Here is a 27468-nt window from a genome sequence, read left to right as displayed (position 1 = left end):
ACAGATAATAATAATAATAATATATTTTATTTTGTTGCCATCCACAGAAGTTCACATGGAACAGTCTTGCTTTTCTGTACTGAGTATTTGGTTATCTTTTTTATTTATTTTAGAAAGTATTTTCTGACAGATTTTATTATTAAATATTCTTTGTCTTTCTGTTTTATATACTTTCATTTGCTTTTTTTTATATTCTAGAATGCCATTGTACAGACATTTTTCACAAGTAACCATAGACACAGTTCTGTTGCAAAATTACAATTAAATTCTGATTTACTTTTGTGTTTTTTTTCTTTTTTTTTAGGTAAATCAAGCGTGAGAGGGGATTTTTTTTTAAGTAAGCTGGACCGTTGTGGGCACAGAATGATCTTAGCATGGATGTAAAAGAGCGAAGGCCCTACTGCTCCTTGACAAAGAGCCGCAGAGACAAAGAAAGGCGCTACATTAATTCTTCGGTGGACAATGATGAGTGTAGAGTGCCTACACAAAAATCCTACAGCTCAAGTGAAACCCTGAAGGCTTTTGATCATGATTCCTCCAGGCTTCTGTACGGAAACCGTGTAAAAGATCTGGTTCACCGAGAAGCAGATGAATATACAAGACAAGGTAAGTCATCTGTACAAAAAGCGCCTATAGGAGGCTGTCAGTTTTATCGCTTAAAGACCCACCTGGCAGTTGTTTTTTTTCAGTGGTGTCAAACACCTTTCATACTTCAGAAACTCTTCCCATTAGAAATAAAGGGAAATAAGTATCACACAATCTCACCTTTTCTGTCTCTATTCTAAAGCCAAATGATATTTTAATTCTCAAATAAAAAAAGGCATAATTGGCATACAAATGCGTGTGCATGCAGAAAAGCTTTGACACGTGGTCCCAAACAAGGTCGAGCATGTATATATGTAGTATATAAAAAAAAATATTTGACCTGCATCCATTTTTCTTTCATTGCTAAAAGCACACCATGTTTTTGCTGTTAACAGTCTGTGTATTGCTAGTGAGGATGGTTGTAAACAAATCAGAAAGAGAGTTTCCTCCAAACGTGCAGTGAGAAAAATCAAATTGTGCTGACCTGCTGAAACATCAGTCCCACCTAGCAGAATTTACTGGAATTGCAATTCATTGACACGGTTCTTGTGCCAACTGGCAACTATACCATTTTTTTTTTCAGTTAAAATGAATTTGAAGTTTTAACCATGGTGGTTAAAATAAAGACACCACTATGGTAGACGTTACAGGAGAAATAATACTTATTTGTGTTTAATTCTAATCTTTAAAAGGCACTGCTGTTTATATGAATAATGATATTCTGGTTACTATGGGGCGAAAATTCGCCAGTGACGGCTTCGCAGCCATCGCAAGGACATCGCTATTTCACTAAAGTGCGAAACTGCGTCCAGGGTGCCAAATTTTCGCTAGCGTTATTTCGGCAATCAAATCGAAGATGCGCTAGCGTTGCCTAATTTGCATACGGCGGGAAATGATAAAGTTACATGGACGTATATGTTGCAGCAAATACATTACATTACACAAGTCCAGGGAATCTTAATAAATAAAATAAAATTGTTATAATTCCCTACACATGAGCCCACTGTATAGTTTATGTTCCATATGTGGGAAACCCTGGAGACTGGAATATGATAAGAAGCGGGCGTGAATAGAAATAGGAGTAATAAAAAGTAGCAATAACGATACATGCGTAGCCTTGCAGAGCTTTTGTTTTTAGATGGGGGTCACTGACCCCCATTTGAAAGCTGGAAAGAGTCAGAAGAAGAAGGCAAATATTTTAAAAAAAACTATAAAAAAGTAAAAATGAGGGCTAATTGAATTGTTAGAATTAGCCATTCTATAATATACTAAAGGTTAATTGAAATGCAATTCACCCCTTTAAATGAATAACATCAAAGTGCACAAATCTGCATCCATTTTGGAGCAGCCGTACTCATAAATGTCATTTGTTGTTTTGATTATCTAACTTACGTCATCCAATTTATTTTTTTGGGCCATGGTCTTTCCTTCCCTGTGTATATTCTAGCCCTAGACTTCACCTGAATTCAAAAAGTGATGTGTTTAAATCTTGGCCTTTCAAGGACCTTGCTGCCTGGAGTCAGACCACCCTGATGTTCAGAGCAAGACTTTTTTTTAGAATAAACATTTGTTTGGTCCATGTGTCCTACTATAACTAATGAAAACAAACTGTAGCATGGCATAGCGAAATGCATCATGGCTACAAACATGAATCAAGCAGGAAGCCCAGCTTCAAGTCAACTGACTTCTGGGAGTTGTCTAGTTATTTGAATAGAATCACCAGCTGTGTTAATAAAACAACTCTACTAAAAAGTGGCGACTACAGAGAGCCAGCTATGACCAATCTCCTAGTTCTTTTAATGGCTTACATTTATTTCTTAAAATAATTTAAAATAGTGGTCTGAGATCATAAATGAACCCTTCTGTTTACATCAGTGCAGGGTTTTGCACCTTAACAGGATCTAAAGGTGGAATTGAACAAGGAAAAGAAAATAGTTTCAAAGTGTGCAGTTTTATGAAAACATGGAATGTTACAGCAATCGGTTCTGAATTGTGGTTGGGTAAATTAAATCGTTTTCTGCCATTTAAATTATAGGATATAACCGAGGATAACATTTCATTGGGACAAACTCTGTGGAAATTTGGAATATTTAGCAGAAATATTGCCTAAGGGAAATTATACTTTCTAATGTGATATTTACTATAAGCTAAAAGATAGGGCTGTTTTGAGAGATAGTTTACCCTGACATGATAATTCAGGATTTTTCCGGTTAGTCATATAAATCTATCTATATTAAACCAGTAGGTAAGTGTTTTACCTAAGGAGGCTGATGGGCCTTATCTGCAGCCACAATATTTGTTACTGGGGTTGTCTTACAGTGTTCAAGGAAAATTAATTTTGAATGAGTTTCACTTTTTTACAGGCATAACTGATAAATAACCTTAGCAAAGAGAAACACTATGGCAGTTAACATGGCAAATTACAGGAATGTGATATAAAATTGTGGCTGAATCAGAAATTTGGAAGGGTAATGAAAATCATTAAAAAATGCTGATTTATTAAGTACCGGAGAGTCAAATGAAAGATTATGTGTGTTAGAAGAATGAAAATTGTTGGGATTGACAAAGAACATAGTGATGGGCGAATAAATTCGCCAGGCAAGAATTTGCGGCAAATTTCCACATTTCGCCGCAAGCAAATTAATTTGTGAAACTGCTGCGACAATACAGCAGCGAAAAATCCGGCACATCAAAAAAAAAAAATTTGATGCGCATCAAGATAGTCGAGCACATAAAGATTGTCATTGACTTAAATGCATTTGGACCAAATAGTCATGCGTATAAAACTTGTTGCTTGTGTCAAAACTATTTTGACACCCATTGACTGGGCTTCGCAAACTTTTTGCCGTTTCACGAATTTCGCAGTAAATTTGCAAACTTTTAGACTAAGCGAAACACTACAAAATCACCCATCACTAGCATGGAGTTCTTATTATTATATTTGTGAATGTATATGTGTGTGTGTAGATATTAGGGATGCACCGAATCCACTATTTGGGATTCGGCCGAATCCTTGGTGAAAGATTCGGCCGAATAACGAACCGAATCGTAATCCTAATTTGAATATGCAAATTAGGGCAAGGGAAGGAAAAAATTTAAAAAATTCTTATTTTGTGACAAAAAGTCACGTGATTTCCCTACCCACCCCTAATTTACATATGCAAATAAGGATTCAGATTCAGTTCAGGCAGGCACAAGGATTCGGCCGAATCCAAATCCTGCTGAAAAAGGCTGAATCCCGAATCCTGGATTCGGTGGATCCCTAGTGTATATACAAATATGGGATCAGTTATCTGGATATCCATTATCCAGAAATCTCTGAATTACAGGAATGCCATCTCCCAGAGACTCCCTTTTAATTACATAATTCAAATTTTTAAAAAGGATGTCCTTGTTATCTGTAATGATAAAACAATGCCTTGTACTTGATCCAAACGAAAATAAAAGTAATCCTTATTGGAGGCAAAACAGTTCTATTTTATGGTTAAATTATTTTTTTAGTAGACTTAAGGTATGGAGATCTAAATTACGGAAAAAAACCCAGGTCCCAAGCATTCTGAATAACAGGTCCCATACCTGTATACAATTACCTGTATATAATGCACACGAGCTATGAATATAATGTAAACTATTTCCATATTAATGGTACTAAATGATGTCATCAGTTATAAACAGTGCAAAGTGATTAATGTGTGTCAGATGACGCATTGAATCTTGTGTTTTATATAAACTCCTTTTATAAAATATGAGCCACCAGCCCATGAGATGTAAAAAAAAATGGCCTTCTGTGTTTATGGTTCTTATAATATTTTTCTTCCTAATATTTTAAAAAAGGAGGTACATTATTCACTATATATTGTATATATACACACACATACCTGTATAGAGAGAGAATCTTGATCAAATCAGTTTCTCTCTTTGCATACAGTATGCGCCTGCATCAAGAGCAATAGCTAAACCTGGCACACACACCAGAAGAATCCAAACATGCAGAATTTATTGCTTATTTACCTGTAACATTTCAACATCTACCCCCTCTCTCTCTCTCTCCCTCTCTCTCTCTCTCTCTCTCTCTCTCTCTCTCTCTCTCTCTCTCTCTCTCCCTCTCCCTCTCTCTCTCTCTCTCTCTCTCTCTCTCTCTCTCTCTCTCTCTCTCTCTCTCTCTCTCTCTCTCTCTCTATATATGTATATACTCATCAAAGCAATGTATACAAATGCAATATATGCCAGTGGATTTCCACTGAGTTACTGATTTACTTCCAGTGGCGTAACTAGATGTTGCTGGGCCCCCAACATATCCAGTGTTTGTCCTGTTTTACCAATATATGTTCAAATTGCTCATCAATGAGAACCTCATGTACCCTGTACCTCCTGGGCCCCCCTGGAGGGGGTCTGCTTCCTCTGTAGTTACGCCCCTGTTACATTCATATTAGTGTTATTATATAGAGAGTTCTGCAGAGCATGGACTGTTTTTAGCCATAATTAAAGGGTAGCTAAGTTTATCCAGATGTATCCTTGGAGACGAAAAATATCCAAATCACAAAGTCAGTATGTTGTTTGCAAAATGTAATTTCAGAATAGACTTTGCCATCACTTATAACAGTAATGTAGAAGAGTGAGAGGAACCCAATGTTAAGATACTTCCAGTGAGGTCAATGTACAGGGTCCATGGAATCAGAATGATACATATAATTCTAACCAGGTTTGGAAAGGTTTGTTTGAGGGGTGAGAGGGGGTTCATACTCTCCTGCTTTTTAGAGTGCAATTCAGTATCTCCTTGGGTAGTGGTCCCAGTTATTAGAAGTGCAAAATGAGGCTTACCTGCTTACCTACATTAGAGTGCAGCTGCATCTGGTCGCTGGCATGGCATGTGGCCCATTCACTCCTTTGAATATTGGCAAATATTTCATGGGCGCTGGATACCATTTATTAATATATTGCGTTCTTTGAATATCCATGATAAACATTGTGCCAATTGCTCAGGAGTTTCCAGGGTGGATAGTTGGGTTAATTTAATGCCTTGATGCTGCCCTGTGAGAACTTTTATATGAGGCTTGGGAGTAATCAATGCATGTGCTCATGCTTAAAGATAAGGTAGACCCTTTCCTATTTACAGTACTTTTTCACACACAGCAAAAAAGTGAAACTAGAAAATGGTGTTACTATGGAAATTAAGGTAGACTTTCATTAAGTGCATATTAATTGTTGAATAAAGACATTTTCCTTTCTCAGAAGAGTTGGGCGAGAAGTTTGAAACATAGTCAGATCTGTGTGTGCTCTGATAACCATATTGCAAATCCATTGCTGTACCGTCGGGACTCAACAAAATAAGCAGGGCTCTCTCCATTTAACTACTAACACCCATCTGTGCACTGCTCGTCATGCCTGGCACACAAAGAGGAAATTGTCTCGGCTCCTGGTCAAGAAAATAATGCCTCGGCCACATAAAATATCATTTTCTTCCCTGTATCCATTCTCACTAGTTGATGTATTACCTTGGCACTACTTATATAAACAACAGTCTCAATACTTCTCCACATGGTAGTCATTTAAACAACAATATGAAAATGAGAGTGGAAGTGGTATTTATTTGGATACATATGTCTCACATTACCTCTCATTTATTTTCTTAATATAATCAAGTTGTCAAGTAGAACGGGAATTCCTGAGATCCAATCAGATCTATGTATACGTGTATTTGTAGTTTCCCTAATTGCATCTGGTGGGAAACTTCTGAAAAAAAGAGAATCTTTGGGTATCATATTATCAAAACGGAGGATTCCTTTCGAGAAACATAATAATTCATTGGCTTTTGTAAGGTGTTCATTTGCATTCCAAACTCACTAGACTGTGAGAGGCTCTGGCAAAATGATCAATAGTTTGGGAGCTTTTCTAGAATCCATTGCTTTTTACTCCACTCTTTGTTATAGTTTGTGGCCAAATTTCAGCTCAAGCTCCCCAGGCAATGTCCCTAATATTTCTATAAAATATCCAGTGCTTTCTAGATTTAAGTATTTAAGTATATAAGAATGCAGAGGCTTAGAAGATGTTGGAATCCTAATTAAAAGGAAATGTACCCTAATTATGAGGCATGTTTATCATTCATGTATTTTCCCTTAAATAAAGGGGTTAATTATGAGGATATATATATATATATATATATATATATATATATATATATATATATATAAAGTAAATATATATAAAGTAAATATATATATAAGTAAATAAAAGAAGACATGTCCATGTAGGGTGAACTACACACCTAACGTTTATTAGACTTCTATTTATGTGCAGAGGCACTCAGATACTGTATCCACTCTGCTATACAGGGCATTATGTGCTTGGTGACAAAAGTATAGCAGTCCAAAATAAGCAATTTAGTTACTAAACGAATAAACTTAGAAGTCATGAGATTCCCTTATCACTTTTCTTCTGCAAGTCCCTGAAATATATGCTAATGTGAGCCTGCATGATGACATCAGGGCATTATTTAGGGTTGCCACCTTTTCTGGGGCCGGAAAACGGGTAGGGGGGCAGGAATGGTGACATTGGGGGAGGGACTGATGACGTGGCAATCATCCATTGGCTGATCACCATGTCTTTATTTCCAATGTCCTGTACAGATTTTCTAATTTGGAAATCTGCACAGGAAGGTTTCACCCAGACAGCCCTTCCAAATACCAGGATGTCTGGGTGAAATCCAGACTGGTGGCAAGCCTAGCATTATATGCATAGAGAAGTCATACTTTGGAATCAGTTGCTGCAAAATTACAGTTCCCAGCTCCTGAACAGGGTTTTTTATTTATAGATAATCAGATCACCATAGGAAATATGTTTATAGACCAGATGATGTATGCAGGTATGGGACCTGTTATCCAGAAAGCTCGGGACCTGGTGTCTTCTGGATAAGGGATTTTGGATTTCATGCTTTGTCTACTAAAATATATTTTAAGCATTAAAGAAACCAAACAGGATTGTTATGTTTCTAATAAGGATTTATTATAACATAGTTCAGATCAAGTACAATGTACTGTATTAATGTATTTGTATTATTAAAGAAAAAAATATTAGAATTGTTGAGTGGAGTCTATGGAAGATTACCTTCCCATAATTTGGATCTTTCTGGATAATGGGTTTACAGGTAACTGATCCCATGCTTGTAGCAATATCATAATGCCATACAATTAAAGGAAGAATGAAAGTGTTTTAAAGTAATTAATATATAATTTACTGTTGTCCTGCACTGGTACAAGTGTGTGTAAGCTTCATAAACTCTACTACAGTTTATTTCAACAAACTGCTGTGTAGCCATGTGGGCAGCCATTCAATGTTGGAAAAGGAGAAAAGGTGCAGGTTACAGATAAAAGATAAGCTGTGTTGTATACAATGGGATTCTACAGAGTTTATCTGTTATCTACTGTGTTTCCTGTGCTTGAATGGTGGCCCCCATGGCTACATATCAGCTTGTTTATATAAACTATAATTGTTTCTGAAGCAAACACTCCAGATTTACCAGTGCAGGGCAACACTAAATTATATTTTCACTACTTTTTATATTATGCTGTTACTGTTCCTTTAGGTCTACAGAACTCATGAGTGGCGGCTGAGGTTTATAAATGCCCCAGATATTCAGCCTGACTGCTGTGCAGGTTCTTCTCAAAATGGGCTTGAGTGATGAACTGGAGTATATTGCTTAAAGGAATTGTTCAGTATAAAAATAATAAATAGGCTGTGCAAAATAAAAAAAATGTTTCTAATATAGTTAGTTAGGCAAAAATGTAATGTATAAATGCTGCAGTGACTGGATGTGTAACATAATAGCCAGAACACTACTTCCTGCTTTGCAGCTCTCTTGGTTTCCACTGATTGGTTCCCAGGGGGGGCACATGGGTCATATCTGTTGCTTTTGAATCTGAGCTGAATGCTGAGGATCAATTACAAACTCGCTGATCAGATATGTCCCATGTGCCTCCCTTCAAGTCAGTGACTAACTCAGAGTTATAGAGCTGAAAAGCAGGAAGTAGTGTTCTGGCTATTATGTTAGACATCCAGTCACTCCAGCCTTTATACATTACATTTTTTGCTAAATAACTATATTAGAAACATTTTTTATTTTGCACAGCCTATCTATTTACCCAGTTTTTATTTTTACACTGAACTGTTCCTTTAAAAGGGATAACTAGTAATCCTTGTTAGTTAATGCTGACATTACTTTATAAAAGGGCACACTTCCCTTGCTATCTTTATTCAGGATATGTGTTGCTCTACGTTTAATTAGCAGGTAGAGTGCTGCTGATTCCTGGGCTGTAGATATACATTGTAGAGAAACAAATATTGTGTTGTAGTGGATTTGTATTTATGTCATTAAATGAACAGTTTCTGTGTTATTGTTTCTCACTGGCTTCCACTGGATATTGAGAATGCAAGTATTGTAGGTTCCACTTGCTGCAGGTTGTTCTGTTAAAAAAACTTAGAAAAAGACAGTAATTTAGAAAAAAAAATATTGCTAATGCTATTTTGTCTGATAATGGTTGACAACGGTTCATATTCTGGTCCAAATGGAGCAGCCTTTAGCCCTAGCGCCATTGCAGCCTACAGAGAACACGTGAGAAGTGGACCTCATTAATGTGTAATGTGTTCTTCATCCAACGGGATTTTGAAACCTGCAGATAAACTGCTGACTCGGTCTGAAGGAGCCCAATCCAGCGCTTAAATGTGTGTGAGTGTCTATGGCCACCTTAATTCTGTATTTTTCTCAACGGAACTTCAGCCTCCTTGAGTATTAGTTCTACTGTACCACTCGCCCTTATTCATGGGAACTCTCTTCCCTGACTTCCACTTAGGTATTTAGCTACCCCAGAGCTCTGTATCCCTGCAGCTGGATGGGGCTAGACCTTCTCCCGCCCACACTGAGCCATAAACAAAACCACAAAAAATAATTCACACCACTAAATTACATTTAGCACAAAGCACAGCAAGTCTTCCCAATCAACTATAATAAACCATTAATGACTGCAACCACCAAACCTACTGCACACTTGCTTCATACTGTGTCTACATACAGTATTGCACAAAGGAACATTATTGCACCTACTGGCAAGGGAACATTTTCTTTTCAGTTTCTGCTAAACCCATGGGCACAGCTCTAGGTATTTTTGTATCATTGTTTTAATGATAGTTGTACAGTATTTCTTAAATTCCAAGAAAACTGAATTAAAACTACATGCTTGTTAGAAAAGCTGGGAGTATCAAAAATAATGGGATTTTATGTGCTGTACCTGTGTCTTTAATAATGCTGATCTGCAAGCTTATATGCACTCGCAGCCACAGCAGATTACAAAGAGACCAAACAAGGCCTGTATTTCAAAGTATTGTTTTTAACAAGAATTTAAGTACCTAGTCAATGAGACTTTTAGACGTATTAAAAGCAGAGCATCTCTTTAGAGATAAAAAAGGAAATAATAAGACCCAAAGCCAGACAGGAGGACAAAAGAGACTGCAATGTAAAGATTTCATATCGCTGTCATGCGGTAGATGAAGTTGTTTAAGGATAATTAAAGGAAGACAGCAACCTGCTTCATGAAGCATAGGCACTTTAATCAGCAGAGCAGCAGTCAAGAGTTTCTATTCTCTGCACAGAAAGACTTTACCTGAGTAAGGAATCAGTCTATAATTGACTATAACATTTTGTGTTAACAGCATTTTACTCTGTGATTTTGGAGCTGTTACAGTGCTGTAAAGCATTTCGATATTTTTCTGTTTCGATATTTATTCAGAAGTCCTAATAGCAGTCAGTGCCACAAGGGAAAAAAGGTGGTCCAGTTAGGTCTTGGCTTTCTTCCATATGTGCTGATGGTGGCCAATAGTCTGCCATGTTTCCTGCAGAAATTATTAAAATGCCTTGCTGCAAAAAAAGAAAATATTCTTAAATCCTTAAAACATTTCTTCCACCATTTTTTTCAAGGTCCCAGTGCTCCAGCGTTGTTATATAGAATGTCCAGAATCCTCAGTCAACTTGCTGCATAAAGAACCACTGTGTCACAGTGTAAACCTAGTTGTATGGATATTGTTTGATGTTAATTGTTTTCTTTGTAAAATCCATCCAGAACAATATCGCTTAAAGCTTATGAACTTGCAAACCGCCTTGCCAAATCAAGCAATTAGTTACAAAATCTTTTAAGTCATTTATTGATGTACCGTGGGCTCTTCTGGCAGACTATCCCTTTGGATCACACCGACAAAAATGAACTTTGCAATCTCTATTAACAGTCTCTATATTTATACACAGGCAGATACACAGCTTAGACAAACTAATAGACAGACAGAATGATCAGTTGATAGATACAAGTCATTTACTAAGGGCAGAGCAGGGTACCTTACCTTACTTTGTAACCCTATATGGCCCTTACAGAGCCCTGGCCTCCTCCACAACACCTCTTCTCTCTTCCCCATCTATCAAATACAGAGGGCAATTACGTATGCCCTTGGTTCTTAAATCATCGTCTACCTCGTTCAGTCATTGCTTTCTTGGGTGTCCCTGTCCCTAAAGCTTTTGACAGTAGACCTTTCTCAGGGCTCACTTCTTTCCCATAGGTTCCAGGTGGCAAGCCCAATGGAGGTTTCCACTCGTGATGATGGAGGTTATGTACATTTTATTTTATTGTACAGCTCTGCGTTGGCACAGATTCGCCACTCTTCCTGAACCTGTATAAGGCCATGTATCCTCCTCAGCACTTAATGCTCCTAGGTGTTGAGCATGTGCTCCTCCCATGCTGTCATCATCCAGGCCTCACTGACCAGGGGCCTTGTAGAGCAAACTCTTAGTTTCCCATGTCAGGAGCTGCAACACCAACGAGTGATGAAAGATGAAGTAGCATCTGTTGCCCACACTAATTCTAGCTTTAATTTCTACGTGGGTTTCATTCAGTTTTGGGTAGGATAAAAAGTGCAAAAAATTGACATAATCCATTTTTCTTGCACTTTGCACCCTACTCTGCATGTCTCAGAATATTCATATCTCTGCACTTCCCCGTGCAATTTGCTGCACTGTATTAATGAGAAGATGGGGAAGGCAACTTGACATGGGCCCTACCCGTCCTCTAACGTGCACATCATTCAGACACACAGGTTAGGGAGCAATGGTGGGCACAGGTGGCAATTAATCAATGTGCTTATCATTTGGCAGGTGGTAAAGATAGGGCTGCGTTGCACACACTGGAGCTACACTCTGCACCTGGAACCTCTTGGGGAGTAACTCCATGGTGCGGCTCGAGCCGACATGTCGCCATGCGATGAAACGCATGCAACTTGTCGGATGTTCTGGAGATAACTGCGTTTTGATCAGACTGTTGGATAAATGTTGTTCTTACCTGCGATTTCTCCTATAGTTCCTGTTATTTTCAGGACATTTGACACGTTGCATGCGTTTCGCATGGCAACTTGTCGGCTCAAGGCACACCATGGAGTTCCTCCCTTAATGCTCAAGAAAATGCATCTTGGGTCATAGTTAATGAGCCCCAGTTGTCTTTCATGGATCAGAACAAGGGAAATGAGAAAGCTACCGAACATTTTCTTTGTGTGTGTGTGTGTGTATATATATATATATATATATATATATATATATATATATAATGAACAGCACATGATTCATATATAGAAATATTCACAACAAAACGAAAAACATAAAAGCATAGAACAACATTGCATTAAAGTATTTTATGCTTTCTCTGATAGCCTCTCATCCACTAAATCTTTTTCAAGGTCTTTTTACCACGACGGCACTACAGAACACCAGACCTTTTTATTATTTGACATGATGTCTTTAGAAGAAGTTTTTCCTCTGAATAAGCTCCAGTATAAATGACAAACCATAGTAGGTCTGTACTGAACCTGAATTCAAATATTTACATCTGCTTGCTCCACATAAAATACCTGTGCAGTAATGTCTCTAAAAGCTATTTCTATTCACAAATACGACCTTGACGTTTTTTGAATACCGCATACCATATCAGATGTAAGCCTCCCTGGTTTTAAATTGTTGTTGATTTCAAATGCTAATCCATAAATGTCTAGAAAGCAAGGGCACCATTTCCTTTTATTAGGTTTCAAAATAAACATTTTTTGGTGATGCTTCGTATTTAACAAATCTTTTAATGCTTTAAATAAGCAATCCCCTGCTCTCTGATTTATTTTCTCATTTTGAAGTAATTGGGGAATTTGCTGAGGCATGACTGTATGGGTATCATTTTCAGAAAAGTCTTCATTGGGGATATTTGGAAGAAAATTAGCTGGGAAGTAGAAAAGAAACAGATATCAGTTAGGATGGAGCACATATACTGCTGCTGTAAGCTTTATTGTGAACTAGAACACCATCAAATTAAAAAGCTTTTATAGCTTTACACTTTGAAATTCAACCTGTTGGAAAAACCTATTTCCATGCCCATTCTTCATAAATATCCACAGGAGATAGAGTAGAGATCTGAAAGCAGAGATCAGATCAGTGTTTCACCCCCGAGACATGGCTCCTGTGTAAAGAGTATCATTTTAGTTTTGGCTGTAGAGCCAGTGAAGAGCTGATATAAGGGTGGAGAAAATTTTTACATTTTGAGGCTGGGAATTATGATTTGCACTTTCCCACAGAAACTCAGACACATAAGAGGGAATGTAATTAAAATTGCAAGCATTGTATAAAATGGGGATTTTTCAAATGTTTAGGGCTGCTCGCAATGTAAATTCCTTCGCTGACGAATATTACATTACTGGTTATATCGAAGCAAAAGCGTTAATACCGGCTCTGGAGTTTCGTTAATTATTTTGTCGCAAAAAACGATTTGCGATTTCAAATTTTTCTTACATACCCTGCGCATGATTGCAAAAGCCATTTGTTTCATACTTTGCGAGGAAGTCACTGAGGTCTCAAATCAGTTCAAAAAGGACACAAACAATAAAAATCTTGGTTGCTAACATTCACAAACGTGTTTGAAGAAACATATTACATACTCCCAATAAATACATGCAGCGAAGGCCAGGAAAAATTTAAAGCAGAGGTTCCCAAACTTTTTTTGTCCCTGTGAGCCACATTCAAATGTAAAAAGAGTTGGGGAGCAACACAAGCATGAAAAAGTCCCAGGGGATACCAAATAAGGGCTGTGATTGACTATTTAGTAGCCCCTATGTGGACTGGCAGCCTATTGGAGACTTGGTTTGGCAGTTCACCCTGGATATTAAAGGGATACTGTCATGGTAAAAAATTTTTCAAAATGAATCAGTTAATAGTGCTGCTCCAGCAGAATTCTGCACTGAAATCCATTTCTCAAAAGAGCAAACAGATTTTTTTATTTTCAATTTTGAAATCTGACATGGGGCTAGACATTTTGTCAATTTCCCAGCTGCCCCTGGTCATGTGACTTGTGCCTGCACTTTAGGAGAGAAATGCTTTCTGGCAGGCTGCTGTTTTTCCTTCTCAATGTAACTGAATGTGTCTCTGTGGGACATGGGTTTTTGCTATTGAATGTTGTTCTTAGATCTACCAGGCAGCTGTTATCTTGTGTTAGGGAGCTGTTATCTGGTTACCTTCCCATTGTTCTTTTGTTTGGCTGCTGGGGGGAATAGGGAGGGGGTGATATCACTCCAACTTGCAGTACAGCAGTAAAGAGTGATTGAAGTTTATCAGAGCACAAGTCACATGACTTGGGGCAGCTGGGAAATTTACAAAATGTCTAGCTCCATGTCAGATTTCAAAATTGAATATAAAAAAATCTGTTTGCTCTTTTGAGAATTTTTTTTCCCATGACAGTATCCCTTTAAGCAACCAAAGCCTGCCTTCATGTTAGAAATTCCAAAATAAGCACCTTCTTTATGGCCACAGGGAGCAACATCCAAGGGGGTGGTGAGCAAGAGTCACTGGTTGGCAATCACTGTAAAGTTTAATAGACCCACTGCTAAATGTAAAGGTATTAAACGTTTCAGAAAATTCCCAGGATAGTTGAGTTGTGTACGTAAGGACTGTGCAGAACTGTGTAGTAGAATTGCAGTCAGTTAGTAGTATGCATATTATCTGTGTCACAATTCACTTTGTGGACTATGGAAGGTGGACAGATCTTAAGCACAGACCAACAAAGAATCATAGAAGAAATTAATAAATTGTAGAGGAAATGTACTGTATCTCATAATTCAATTCCAGACTTCCTTCACCAATTTCACTAGGTTTTTCAGCCATGAGAACTATTTATTCTAATATACAAAATAGAGTAAAAAGTAAACACAATGGGGCAGATTTACATAGGGTCGAATATCGAGGGTTAATTAACCCTCGATATTCGACTGCCGAATGGAAATCCTTCGACTTCCACATAGAAGTCGAAGGATTTACCGCAATAGTTCGATGAAACGATGAAACGAAAAATCTTTAGGTCGAACGATTAAATACTTTGAATCTTTCGGTTTGAAGGATTTTAATCCATCGATCGAACGATTTTTCTTCGACCAAAAAATACTTCCCCATAGGCTAACATTGCACTTCGGTAGGTTTTAGGTAGCGAAGTAGGGGGTCGAAGTTTTTTTTAAAGAGACAGTACTTCGAATATCAAATGGTCAAATGGTCGAATAGTCGAACGATTTTTAGTTCGAAACGTTCCATTCGAAGTCGTCAATTCGATGGTCGAAGTAGCCCAAAAAATCATTCGAAATTCGAAGTTTTTTTTATTCTATTCCTTCACTCGAGCTAAGTAAATTGGCCCCAATATTTATTTGTAATAAAAAAAAATCTTTGTTTGGAATATCTTTTTACAGGTCACAAGATTTCAAAATGGTTTCTAATGACCTTCATTTTTTTTTCATTTGTAGTTGTGTCATACCCTATAATAGATGAGGGGGTTGCTTTGGACAAAGTAAACACAATAGTTATTAGTCATATATGTTTGGAGTTCTGTGATCCGCAGGCCGTTACACTGCTTGTGACCCTTCATGTTGATACAGGTCATGGGAGTGTGACTTGATTTCTGGAAATCCTTTCATAATTTCAGCTGGGGATGCATGAGTGGCACGTAAACAAAATATTTATTAGTAATAAACCAGCTTCATGAACTCTAGAAATATTACTTTGCCTGTGGCCTCACACTTATAGGTTTAGGGAACTTGAAGAGTGCTTTAATATCATTTATACTTCTGAAAAGGGCATTGTCACTCATAATAGATGATTGGTAGGTTTCCCAAAGCAAACATAATATGTATTAGTAATAAGCATTTCTGTTTGGTGTTAGATTATCTGTAGAAAGACATCTGGCCTGTGACCAACCACATTCATACAGGCCATGAAATTCTGAACTTAGGTGTCAACATTAAAAAAGATCTAGTACAAGTATAGGATCTATAATCCAGAATGCTTAGGAGACCTGGAGTTTTCCAGATAAGGGATATTTTTGTTATTTAGATCGCCATACCTTAAAGAGATTCTGTCATGATTGTTATGATGTTGTTTTTATGTCTAAATTACACTGTTTACACTGCAAATAATTCACTCTACAATATAAAATTGCATTCCTAAACCAGCAAGTGTATTTTATTTTTTAGTTGTAATATTGGAGTGTAGGCAGCCATCTCAGGTCATTTTGTCTGGTCATGTGATTTTAGAAAGAGCCAGCACTTTACGATGGAACTGCTTTCTGGCAGGCTGTTGTTTCTCCTACTCAATGTTACTGAATGTGTCGCAGTGGGACCTGGATTTTACTGAATGCTGTTATCTTGTATTAGGGAGCTGCTATCTGGTTACCTTCCCATTGTTCTGCTGATGGCTGCTGGGGGGGGGGAGGTGTTGATATCACTCCAACTTGCAGTACAGCAGTAAAGAGTGACTAAAGTTTATCAGAGCACAAGTCACATGACTGGGGGCAGCTGGAAAACTGACAATATGTCTAGCCCCATGTCAGATTTCAAAATGAAATATAAAAAAAACAGTTTGCTCTTTTGAGAAATGGATTTCGGTGCAGAAGTCTGCTGGAGCAGCACTATTAACTGGAGAAAAAAACATTTTTCCCATGACAGTATCCATTTAAGTCTGCTAAAAATCATTTAAATTAACTGTAACTATAACAGCATTGTTTATAAAAGAACAATCATTTTTATGTCATTGTCCAACTATAAAGCAGAAATATGTAATCAATGTGCCATTGCCAGAACTGTTTTAAGTAAAGTGACTGTGTAAGCAAACAGAAGAAAAGTCAGTTTTCTTGTAGGAGAATAGGTTAAAAGTTTAAGGCAGATTGCAATGTTTAGAATTGCATAAGCATGTCGCAGACGGGTGCAGAGCACATTAATAAGGGTGATGTTTTTTGTTAGAAAAAGAACCATCTAGTTTGGCTTTTTATTCCTTTGTATCCTAGTCCCAAGGGCTGTCCCCAAAGCCATTCACTACAGCACGATTGCCCTTATAAATTGGAATCGGCACAGCACTTCCACTCCAGACTGAAAATGAAAATAATTTCAGCATAAGCATGTTCAGGCTAAATTGCCAATTATATATGTGGCTAATATTATTTAACCTTTAAAAATCACGTATGACAAATTATGGATTTCTGAGTTTATCAAGGTTTAACATGTTTAAACACTGATGCAGAAACACCACTGTATTTATCTATTTTCCACAGTTTAATGGGAATGAAATGCAGTTAGAAAGCTGATGAAATGTAAGGAAGCCTTCCATAATCTCATTTCTGTTCTCGGAAAGCTGGAAAAGTCCATTTACAAAGGAAAAACACCTTGAAAGCCAGCACAATGAGCAAAAGCAATGCCGCTTGCTAGAGCTGAGCAGGAGTCTTCCATGATACGCTGCAACTGTCCTCAAGTGTTTTCCAACTTTGCCAACTACATAGGGCTTGCTTAACCTTCTGTATCGTGAATAGCTCTTTCTTTGCAAAGTACTGTTTTCTCATGTCAAGTTGTTTAAAAAAAAAATCCGATTTTATTTTCATCCATCAAGTATGTTTCTATTATTTCTATGTCTTAATTTGCCTTCCCCCATGACTGCTGGTTATATTTTATGTGCATACAGGATCCTCCTGTCAGGATGTTGTAGATTCTCTTGCCCCTGTAAGCTGCCTGGCAGTGTGTTTGAAGCAACTGTTTTCTGTAGTGAGCAGGGAATAATAGTAGGTTTGGTTTGGCCCCATCCGAGTAGGATCCCATCATAATGAAACCACAGTTAGAGGCAGTGTTAGGGCAGATAGTAATGGCATTTTCCTTGCTCCTTACGTTATGAGCAACACACCGGAAAAACACATACATTTCTTTAAGGAGAATGAATGTGAAAATGTGAAATCATGGGGGTATCAAATAGTAGGCACCCCAGTGATTATAATGACTTACCTAATACCCCTGGCAACTTCTCCTTTTAGCAGAATACTGGGGTGCTTATGAACAAGCACCACAAAGCAATCTACTTCTTCCACTTCTTCATTCTTCAATGATCCTGCGGCGACACGTGCAGCAAAGTGAAAAAGATGGCTTTTTTGTTTAAAATTCTACTTTACTGCATACAGTATGTGCATCCAGCACAAAGAAGCAGGAAGAAGATCACTCCTTCGTGTGATCAGAAGTACCCTGTGCTAATGGGTTAATGAGGGGATAGCTGGATGGTCGGACAATGGTTGATTGGTGAAGTATCATTAATCATCCCAATGTTCCAGTTTGCTTATATGAAATCCCCCCCCCCATGATATTCTAGCACATGCAGGGTCGGACTGGGGGGCCCGGGGCCCACCGGGGCTGCAGTTTCAGGGCCCCCCTCCGGACCCCCCCCCCTGCACCGCACGCGTGCGCTTGAGTGGAAGTGCGAAGAAGAAAAGCAGCGCAGGCAGGGCCCACAAGAGCCTGGGGCCCACCGGGTTTTTTCCTGGTGTCCCGCCGGCCCAGTCCGACCCTGAGTACAGGTATGGGACCTGTTATCTAGAATTCTCAGGAACTGGAACAGGAACTCAGGAACTCTACTAGAAAGTTATGTGAGCATTAAATGAATAGGCTCGTTTTGCTTCCAATAATGAATAATTATATCTTAGTTGGAATCAAGTACAAGGTACTGTTTTATTATTACAGAGATAAAGGAAATCATTTTTTAAAAATGTGGATTGTTATGATAAAATGGAGTCTATGTACCTGTTCACTTACATGTCATACATAATTGATTTACATTACACACCTAGTGCAGTGACAAATTGATACACTGCTGCAGCAACTACTAGCAGATGCCTCTGTGAAGGTGTGCAACAGCAGCAAAACGGGGACGGGCTGCCCATTCACTTGAAGAGCATCTGCTTAATTTGTGATAAAGTAACCAGCTTCCCCCCTACATTTCCTTACATATGGCATATAAACTATACAGTGGGCACATGTGCAGGGCAATATAACAACTCTATTTTCTTTTAATAAGGTTTCCCGGGCTTGTGTAGTGTAATGTATTTGCTGCAACATAAACGTCCATTCAACTTTAACTTCCTGCCGTATGCAAATTAGCCAATGCTAGCGCAACTTCGCTTCACTTGGCGCAGTAACGCTAGTGCAACTTCACCAGTGTTCGGCGCCCTGGACGCAACTTTGGATTTTAGTGAATTAGCTTTGTCCTGGTGAATCTATGGCTGGCGAAAGTGTTGCGCTGTGAGCGAAGCCGTCGCTGGCGAATTTTCCGAGGTTAGTGAATTTTCTCCAAAGCCCTTCACTTTGTGGGTTTTGGTCGGGTCTGGGTATTAGAAATTGGTTCTGTGCAGGACTCTAACTCACCCCCCTTCAATATGATTTAGATCCTAATTCAGCGCTGCAAAATATGTTGGCGCTCTAAAAATACATGTTAATAATTATAATAATTCTTGCGACAATAGAACAGTATCTAGGCTTGGCACTCAAGAGTCAATGTTCAAACCATTATTCATAGCAGAAACTGTGTCCACTTGTAGTTAGATTGTTAGCTTAATGGGACAGTGACTGTGTACCTCCTGTGACACATGGCATTCAATCTTTTTAACTCTGCATATTTCCATGTATTTATTGTCCTCAGTGTATAAGTAGATCTACATAAAGATTTACATGCTTGGAATAAAATAAATTGCAGCTCAACTCGCTGAAACTGTAGTGTGAGCGGCAACGTTCCCAGCTACACAGTTAGAATACAGGTGTGGGATCCATTATCCGGAAACCCGTTACCCAGAAAGCTCCGAATTACAGAATGCTGTCTTTCATAGACTCCCTTTTTATCGAAATGATCCAAATTTTTAAAAAAGTATTTCCTTTTTCTCTGTATTAATAAAACAGAACCTTGTACTTGATCCAAACTAAGATATAATTAATCCTTATTGGAAGCAAAACCAGCCAATTGGGTTTATTTAATGTTGACATGATTTTCTAGTAGACTGAAGGTATGAAGATCCAAATTATGGAAAGATCTGTTACCTGGAAAACCCCAGGTCCAGAGCATTCTGGATACCTGTACTCTATGCAGTTTCAGTGCAAATATCTGTATCATCATCATCATCATCATCATCATTTATTTGTATAGTGCCTGCAGGTTAGGTAGCTCTTTGATAACAAACAGGGCTCTTGTAAAAATTTTACAGTATACAAAGGAATCAGAGGGTCCTTTTGACACAAGCTTACAATCGAAAGTACTGTAATTCTTCAAGTATACTCGAGTTCTCAAATGGTCGTATAGAAATTTTACTGCTTTGGTCCTTTTGCTTATGAAAAAAAAGGTTTGCATTGTTTTAAAGAGTTGTGTGTTACTGTAAGCAAGCCTGTCCTTTCATCTGGCTGAGTGTTCACGGCCAATCAGAAACAATAAGCACTGCAATGTTCTTTGTCTAAAGACTGTCCTTACACTTCACAATTGGAATGTGTATTAAGTAATTACAATGTAGGAGATCAAGACTATTAAGTATGCTTCGCCTTTGTTCCAATGGTTTCTAAATGAAAGAAAATAAATTAAGTACTACTAATTACAATAATGCCCAAGTTTATTGCTTTATAAATATTAGCCACTCAAGTCATTTCAAAAGCTGAGCATTTAATTTTTCACAATAAATATTGTTGTTGAGTGTAAAGGATTTTAGCAGATCAGGTTTTTATGTCCTAATAAAAATGTCTTAATTTTTTAACTAACTGCTTCTTTACTATTGGAGGTCCTTACATATTTTTTAAATTGCTGTTCAGGTTACTCGCCCCCAAATTCTTTTTCTTGAAAAAGCAAGTAAAAAAGATTAATTCTGATAGAAATTCAAGATTTTTCCTGTGACTTGTTTTGTAACTCTACTTGTTAATGCTTCTTTATCAATTTATTTTTTTTGTTTGTTTTCTGAAACAAGGAACAACAGTTGTTGCCCTTACAACTAAAATGCAAAGAGTAGGTTTTCTGTCAATTGAGCATTAAGAGTATGTGTCCCTTTGAGTAGAATTAAATGGCTCAAATGCTTACCAGGGCTAAGTGTAGGAAGCAGGTGCACGTCTACTTTGTTTTCTCAGTGCACCTTATTCTCTTGGCACCTATACTGGAAATTTCATGCAAGGAATGGCACATAGGTGCTGCCATTAGAAATTATGGGGTCCCATACACACACATATTTTCTGGGACCCCTGGGTCCCACCCGGGTACCACCACCCACCCTAGATCCCACCCCCCACCCCAGATTAGGGCCCCCTTATAGGTTAAAAAAAAAACTTTGGCACCAGGGCTGTCCATAAAAGTTTTTAAAATAACATTGGTGGTTAAGGCCTCCCTACAAGTTAAAAAAAAATAATTGGTGACCAGGGCTCCTTTCGGGCCTTCGGGACATCAACTTCTGCTCCTTTCTTGGCTTCGAGTCTTTTCGCAGCTCCAGGACTTCAACTTTGGCTCCTTTCGTGGCTTCGGGTCTTTTCGTAGTTCCAGGACTTCAACTTCGGTGACTTTTGTGGCTTCAGGTCTTTTAACGGCTTTGGATCTTTTTTGGTCTTCAACGTTGGGTCTTTTCGTGGCTCCTTTCCCAGCTTCAGGACTTTAGCTATTCTGGACTTCAGCAGTTCGGCGTGACTTCTACGCTGTCGGGGGGGGGGGGGCTGGCTATTTAGAAAAGTGGAGCACAGCTGGGCCCCAATTCAGTACCTGCTGTGCCCCCCTGATGGTGGCCCTGCGCATACACATGCAAACCCTTACTTGAGCTTTATTCCTGAGATTCAAATGATTAGCAACTTGGGCACAAGGTGCATCTGAAACCCTGCACTTACTTCCTATTGATGATAAGAATTAAGCACCAAGCTCTCTTGCATTACAGATGTGCCAATGAAGGTAAAGTCATAAGGTATAGAGTGCACTTACACACCAGGGACAGGAACAAGCACTAAATGTATGTGTTTTCCTTAGTATGCCAGCACTTTTGCCTACCCCTTTGTAACTAAGCCCTTTTATCTTATAACTAGACACGATTGCCAGCTGGCCTTATTGCCTCTCGGATCGTGCACTAAAATGTTCTTTGCTGCTGTGGTAGTAGAAGAATTTTACATCAACATCAAAGTAAGTTATAGAATACAGATAAACCAGCCCCCCTGGGTTATATTTGCATTCGGTAGTTCAGTAGTTGTGTATTAGTCATTCAAGTTAAGTGTAAAAAATTATTCATACTTACCTTTATCCAAGCAGCGTCTGTGCACCCAGTTGGCTATGCCATTGTACTTTACTGTCTGAAAGGAAAGTTCATCTTCAGACCAAAATGCATCATTTAGTAGATATCCATAAAATACGTGTACATAAGCATATCTTGTGTGTGGGTGTTTATGATTGGTCGTTTTTGTTAATGTCATTATTTTACAAACCACTATATCTGTAGATACTGCCAGGCACCAAAAAATGAGCCACTGCTGATGAAGCCCTAACAAGGAAAATAGGTTTGCAGGGGTCAGTGATGTACAGTATGCTGTATTGCTTTACACAAAGGTATTTCTATTCAATTACTGGATAAATATACAACTATGGGACCTGTTATCCAGAATGCTTGGTACCTGGGGTTTTCCAGATAATGGATCTTTCTGTAATTTCATTCCTTAAATCTATTAGAAAATCTTGTAAACATTAAATAAACCCAATAGGCGGGTTCTGCTTCTAATAAGGAGTAATTATATCTTAGGTTGGATCAAGTACAAGCTACTGTTTTATTTTTACAAATAAAAATGAAATCATTTTTAATATTTCCGTAATTCTGAGCTTTATATATATATATATATATATATTACATATATATATATTTACATATATATATATATATATATATATATATATATTATATATATTATATATATAATCACTTGATTTATGAAGAAGAAATTGGTGTGCGGCTCTATGTGAAATCTATATATATATATATATATATATATATATATATATATATATATATATATATATATATATATATATATATATATATACAGCGCTATATAAATAAATGATGATGATGATATATATACACATATATATATAGACAAGTACAATCAAAATACAAACCTTGTTTGTTATATATATATATATATATATATATATAAAGTATATTTCCGCAGTAAAGTAAAAAAAAGAATTAAACAGTAAAGTCAGATCATTATTAATAGTAAAAAATAGACCACATGCTTGGTAAACAGTAATATTTCTCATGTCAATGGAGACAAAATACAAAGAAGAATACAGTATGTATTAAATATGATAAGACCCTTTTGGTGTGTTCATATTCTGAGTGTTCATGCAAGAGGGCCATGAATATAATAAGTCATGTCTTGCTCATATAATATGTGCCATGACCCATAAATAAATCCGTTTTCAACAAAGCCAATAGAGCCACTGAAATCAAACAACGTAAAAGAAAAACAAAAAGCCCTTGAGAACAAAGAAATTATTGGAAGAAAAAGGAAGAATAATGGATGAAAAGGAAATAACATAAGAAGCAAGCTGGACTCTAGAGGAAAAACATGATGCATATGAAAAAAGAAGGAAACATAGAAAGAAGATAAATGGATTATATTATAGCCATAATGTAGTCCCCAATTGCCTATAATAAAAGATGTAAATGCTCTGAGTGCTATTGGAGACATGTATCCTGTATAGATCCCTGAACAATGAGCCTAGTAGGTGGTTATTTTCTGTTTAGAGGTATTTTGTCACAGATTACAATTTTTATAGCTGTTAAGAGATGAATCCTTCATCTGCATTTGGAGATGAATCTGAAAATATTTCTAGAGATTCCTATGTAATTCAATTTCTTTTATCTGTCTTGTCGCTGCGCCGGCCTTTGTCTTTTATCTGGAACCTTCATCTTGTACAGTGCACAGACAAACAGACCCCTACAGAATACAAGACAAAGGTCAATTGCAGGGTCCCGAGTGTTCAAAGAGAGTCAACTATTGGGTCCCTTTTTTTAGAATGTTATCGAGTTTCATTTCCTCTTATTGCTTGTAATACACGCTGGCCTAATATTGCCAACCAGGTTAGTTCTAGTAATTAGCAATAATAAATAAGGCTTTATGCTGGATGCGTGAGACGCACTATTAAGAATAGAAATGTGAAAAGAGTAAAGTCCTTATATAGTTATTTAATTGTCGGCATGGGACTTGGCTGCATGTAATTTGTGTAAAAACAGCTACCATCCAGCCTTATTTATTCCAGCATGTACCACCATTTTTGTGGTCTTATCCTCATTATTATGTTCCCACAATTTGCATTTCCCTAGACCCCATGTACCAGGGGGTCATATAATAAAGCTCCAGACACAAGTGCCAATTAGCCAGATAAAAATAGGGGCAGGAAGATAGTTGAATTAATATCAAACTTGTATTTTACCAATGCATTTAAAATTGTAGCCTCTAATGAGCAGCAACATCTTTACTTGCTCCTGATTACTTTACTCATACCTCCCAACATTTTGGAAATAAAAAGAGGGACAAAAAAGTTGGCATGTGGTGATTTTTTGACCACGCCCGTTTTTGTGGCCACACCCCCTAATTACCATGTTTATTTTACAAAATTTGCAAAATTTTAGGTTATGAAAGTTTGAACATTTTTCTGTGGTTTTTTTCAGTTATTACAGTTTTGCTAATGAAGGTGAATTGCCCTTTAAGCTGTGAGTCTAACATTTCCCAAGGGACCTGTTATCTTATATTGTTACAATTACTTATTTGCTTATCTAGAAATTGTTACAAAAGTTTCTTATCTTCTGCTCTGGTTGTTCTGTGCTCTCTGCCAAAAGCCAATTAAGTTAGAAACTTTGTTTCTTTTTCTGGCTGCTCAGTGCAGAGAAAACCGGGACTTTTCAGTACAAATGAGGGACTGCCGGTTGAGCTTTCAAAAGTCCCTCTAAAAATGGGACAGTTAGTTATGCTTTACTTGCTACTGATCACTATTTGTATGTAATGTGTATGTTTGATGTGTAGCTACTTCTATTGTGAATATTAGTGTTTTATAAAGAATGGGGGTCGTTTGTGCAGCGCATATTCAATCGCAAATAGTTGCATTGCCCATGTTTTTTCCTGAATACTAATATATTGAACAGCTCTGCCGTCTTCCCGGTTTTTGCAAACTCACATTGTGAATGCATTTTCACAAAAGAGACGGGCGTTTGCTTGAGTGCGTTCACTGTGCGAGGTTATAGTGAAAATAGCATTTGACAGTAACTTAAATTCGCAAATTGCAAAACTGTTTTGCAAATATTTTCTCCACCACCAAAATTCAAACGCAGAGTGTGCACATAAATATTTGCAATTTGCGATTTTAAAAAGCTCTTATAGACATTCACGTTGTGAAAAAAAATGTGCACCACACTTATTCAGCTTTATAAATGTAACCGTGCGCAGAGCAAATATATTCTCTGTGCAAACCAGTCTGCCCTGTGCAAAGTTTATAAATCAGCCCCAATGTGTTGTTAATAATAATAACTTTTTGGATACTCTAAGGTTAATGTCAAGTGGGGCCATTTTGGTCCTACTTTAAAACCAGCAATTAAATTGTTTCCGTGTCCAAATATCTCCTTATTAGAGAAATCGATAGGTACTAGTAATAAACGGATATTAGCCTATACTGCCTTAAGGTGGCCATAGACGCAAAGATCCGCTCGTTTGGCAACATCGCCAAACGAGCAGATCCTTCCCTGATATGCCATTAACGAGCATTGCTATATCGGGGGTAATCTGATTGTTTGGCATATGGCCGAACGATCAGATTACGATGCGCAATGGGCTCCGGCGGGATCGGTCGGGTCAAAATCAACCCTGACCGATCGACCAAACGACCGATCTCCGCTGGACAAAAGATGTCGGCACACGCCACACACGATCCAAAAATCGTACGAATCCTTGATTCGTACGATAGGATCTGTGTGTCTATGGCCACCTTTAGTCTTCTCACTAGGGTACATTTTCTCAGTTGGTGTACATCAGTTACAAGGATATTGTCACTACAAAGCAAAGCACAGCTGTAGTTAAAACAATGTGCAATATTGTATCAAGTAGCATAGTTTGGGAAAAAATACTTTTTACTAAAGTAAAGGTTATTGCACCTTTTTATGCTTGCACAGAGAAATACCTTTCAAATCGAGGCAACTGGGATTTTTTTCTTCTTTAAACAGCTCATGTGCCATCAGCCTAATGTGAAAGAACCTTTTGTAAAAAAAAAAAGTTATTTTGTATTTAAGTATTTATTTAACCTTTTTTTTAAATTATTTTTTTTTTAATGGGCAGGGTCAGGAGGTGAGTTGGGATATTATATGGCAGGTATGGATTTTCTTTGTCTTTAGCAAATAAAGATACGTTTAGAGGAAAAATATCCAGTCATGTCTGGTTTGTCGCTGATTGCACAGTGACATCATATTTACAAAGCAAACGAAACTCCTGATTTATTGTATTGGGAAGTTTCTGCAATTAGCTGAAGTGTATGTATTCATTCCTAGAGAACACAGCTTTTGTTAAGTCAGTATGGCTCAGTGGCATAATGGGGTGTGTGTCATGTGTCAGGTGGAAAGTAACACACTTATAACCTGTGCATACCAAAAAACTTGTTCTGTTACCTAAACTATGTGATAAACATTAATATAAGAATGCGTGCTAGAGAAAAGGGCTCAAAATAAAAGGTTAAAGGAACAGTAACACCAAAAACTGAAAGTGTTTTAGGGAAGAGACTAATCTCCCTGAACTGCCTTCCCCTGCCTTTCCACTGGCTAGAATGAAAATCGCCAGCGGGATGGCACTCGGAGCAATTCGTTTTACAAAGTCACCTCACGAGTATACTTCGGGTGACTTCGGGAAATGAAGCGTTCCAAGTGCCGGCAATTTTCATTCTAGCCGGTGGAAAAGCAGGGGAAGGCAGTTCAGGGAGATTAGTCGCCCCACAGAAGAGGAGATTTGTCGCCGGGCGACTAATCTCCCCGAAACTGCCCGTGTGTCTCTGCCCTTAAAGTAATGAAAATATCATATAGTGTTTCCCTGCACTGATATAACTGATCTGTTTGATTCAGAAACACTACTATAGTTCATATGAACAAACTGCTGTGAAGCAATGGTGGAAATTGAAAAAAGGCTATATGGCACAGGATAAATAGTGGATAACAGATAACACCATTATGTTCTACAGAGCTTATCTGCTTTGTAACCTGAGCCTTTTCTCTTTTGAATGGCTGCCCCCATTGCAGCTTATTTATATAAACAATAGTAGTGTTTCTGAAGCAAACACAGCAGTTTTACCAGTGCAGGGCAACACTGCATTATATTTGTATTACTTTAAAACACTTTCATTTTTTTGAAGCTACTTTTCCTTTTACATTTAATATGATAAGATTCCTACATTGGTCACTTATTAGGCTAGGGCCACACGGGAGCCAAAATCAGCCTGCAGAAATA

General features: G+C 37.7%; 1 protein-coding gene across 7 annotated transcripts in view; it reads left to right on the top strand.

The window, feature by feature from the left end:
• Window positions 1-308: 308 nt before the first annotated feature.
• Window positions 309-27468, top strand: part of LOC108706622 (teneurin-3) — a 507440-nt gene continuing 480280 nt past the window's right edge. For all 7 annotated transcript variants that reach the window (XM_041579517.1, XM_041579516.1, XM_041579515.1 and 4 more), the window contains exon 1: window positions 309-606. In XM_041579517.1, coding sequence (XP_041435451.1) covers window positions 375-606 — 232 coding nt within the window. In that variant the 5' untranslated portion in view covers window positions 309-374. The remainder of the gene's footprint in view (window positions 607-27468) is intronic.

The sequence above is a fragment of the Xenopus laevis genome, chromosome 1S (assembly GCF_017654675.1).
Source record: "Xenopus laevis strain J_2021 chromosome 1S, Xenopus_laevis_v10.1, whole genome shotgun sequence".
In the NCBI taxonomy this organism is placed as follows: Eukaryota; Metazoa; Chordata; class Amphibia; order Anura; family Pipidae; genus Xenopus; species Xenopus laevis.
This window is presented reverse-complemented; position numbering and strand designations above follow the sequence as displayed.